This window comes from Tupaia chinensis, unplaced genomic scaffold (genome assembly GCF_000334495.1).
Source record: "Tupaia chinensis unplaced genomic scaffold, TupChi_1.0 Scaffold000332_1, whole genome shotgun sequence".
Lineage (NCBI taxonomy): Eukaryota > Metazoa > Chordata > Mammalia > Scandentia > Tupaiidae > Tupaia > Tupaia belangeri.
Window position 1 is genome coordinate 329,986 of NW_006159826.1, and position 208 is coordinate 330,193.

At 74.5% G+C, this 208-nt stretch overlaps 1 protein-coding gene across 1 annotated transcript in view; it reads right to left on the reverse strand.

Annotated features, from left to right (window-relative positions):
- The window catches only part of GPC1 (glypican 1), a gene marked incomplete at its 5' end in the record, with an annotated part of 23,240 nt that extends 23,032 nt beyond the window's left edge, over nt 1-208 (reverse strand). Inside the window, 1 exon segment of the mRNA XM_027773213.1 lies at nt 89-208. Within this exon segment, the coding sequence (XP_027629014.1) occupies nt 89-208 (120 nt within the window).

Genomic DNA, 208 nt, shown 5'->3' on the forward strand with positions numbered 1-208 from the left:
CGCGGAGCCCGGCGGCCCGGCGTCTGGAGCAAGTGGCCGCGGGCAGAGCGGGGGGTGGCGCAAGCAGCCCGGGCGCGCCCGCACTCACCCGAGATCTCCGCCTGGGGCAACTCGCTCAAGCTGAAGCCCTTGGCCCCGTAGATCTGGCGGACTTCGCTGCAGCTCCGGCTCTTGCTGGCAGGGTCCCCGCGGGCGAAGGCGACGAGCG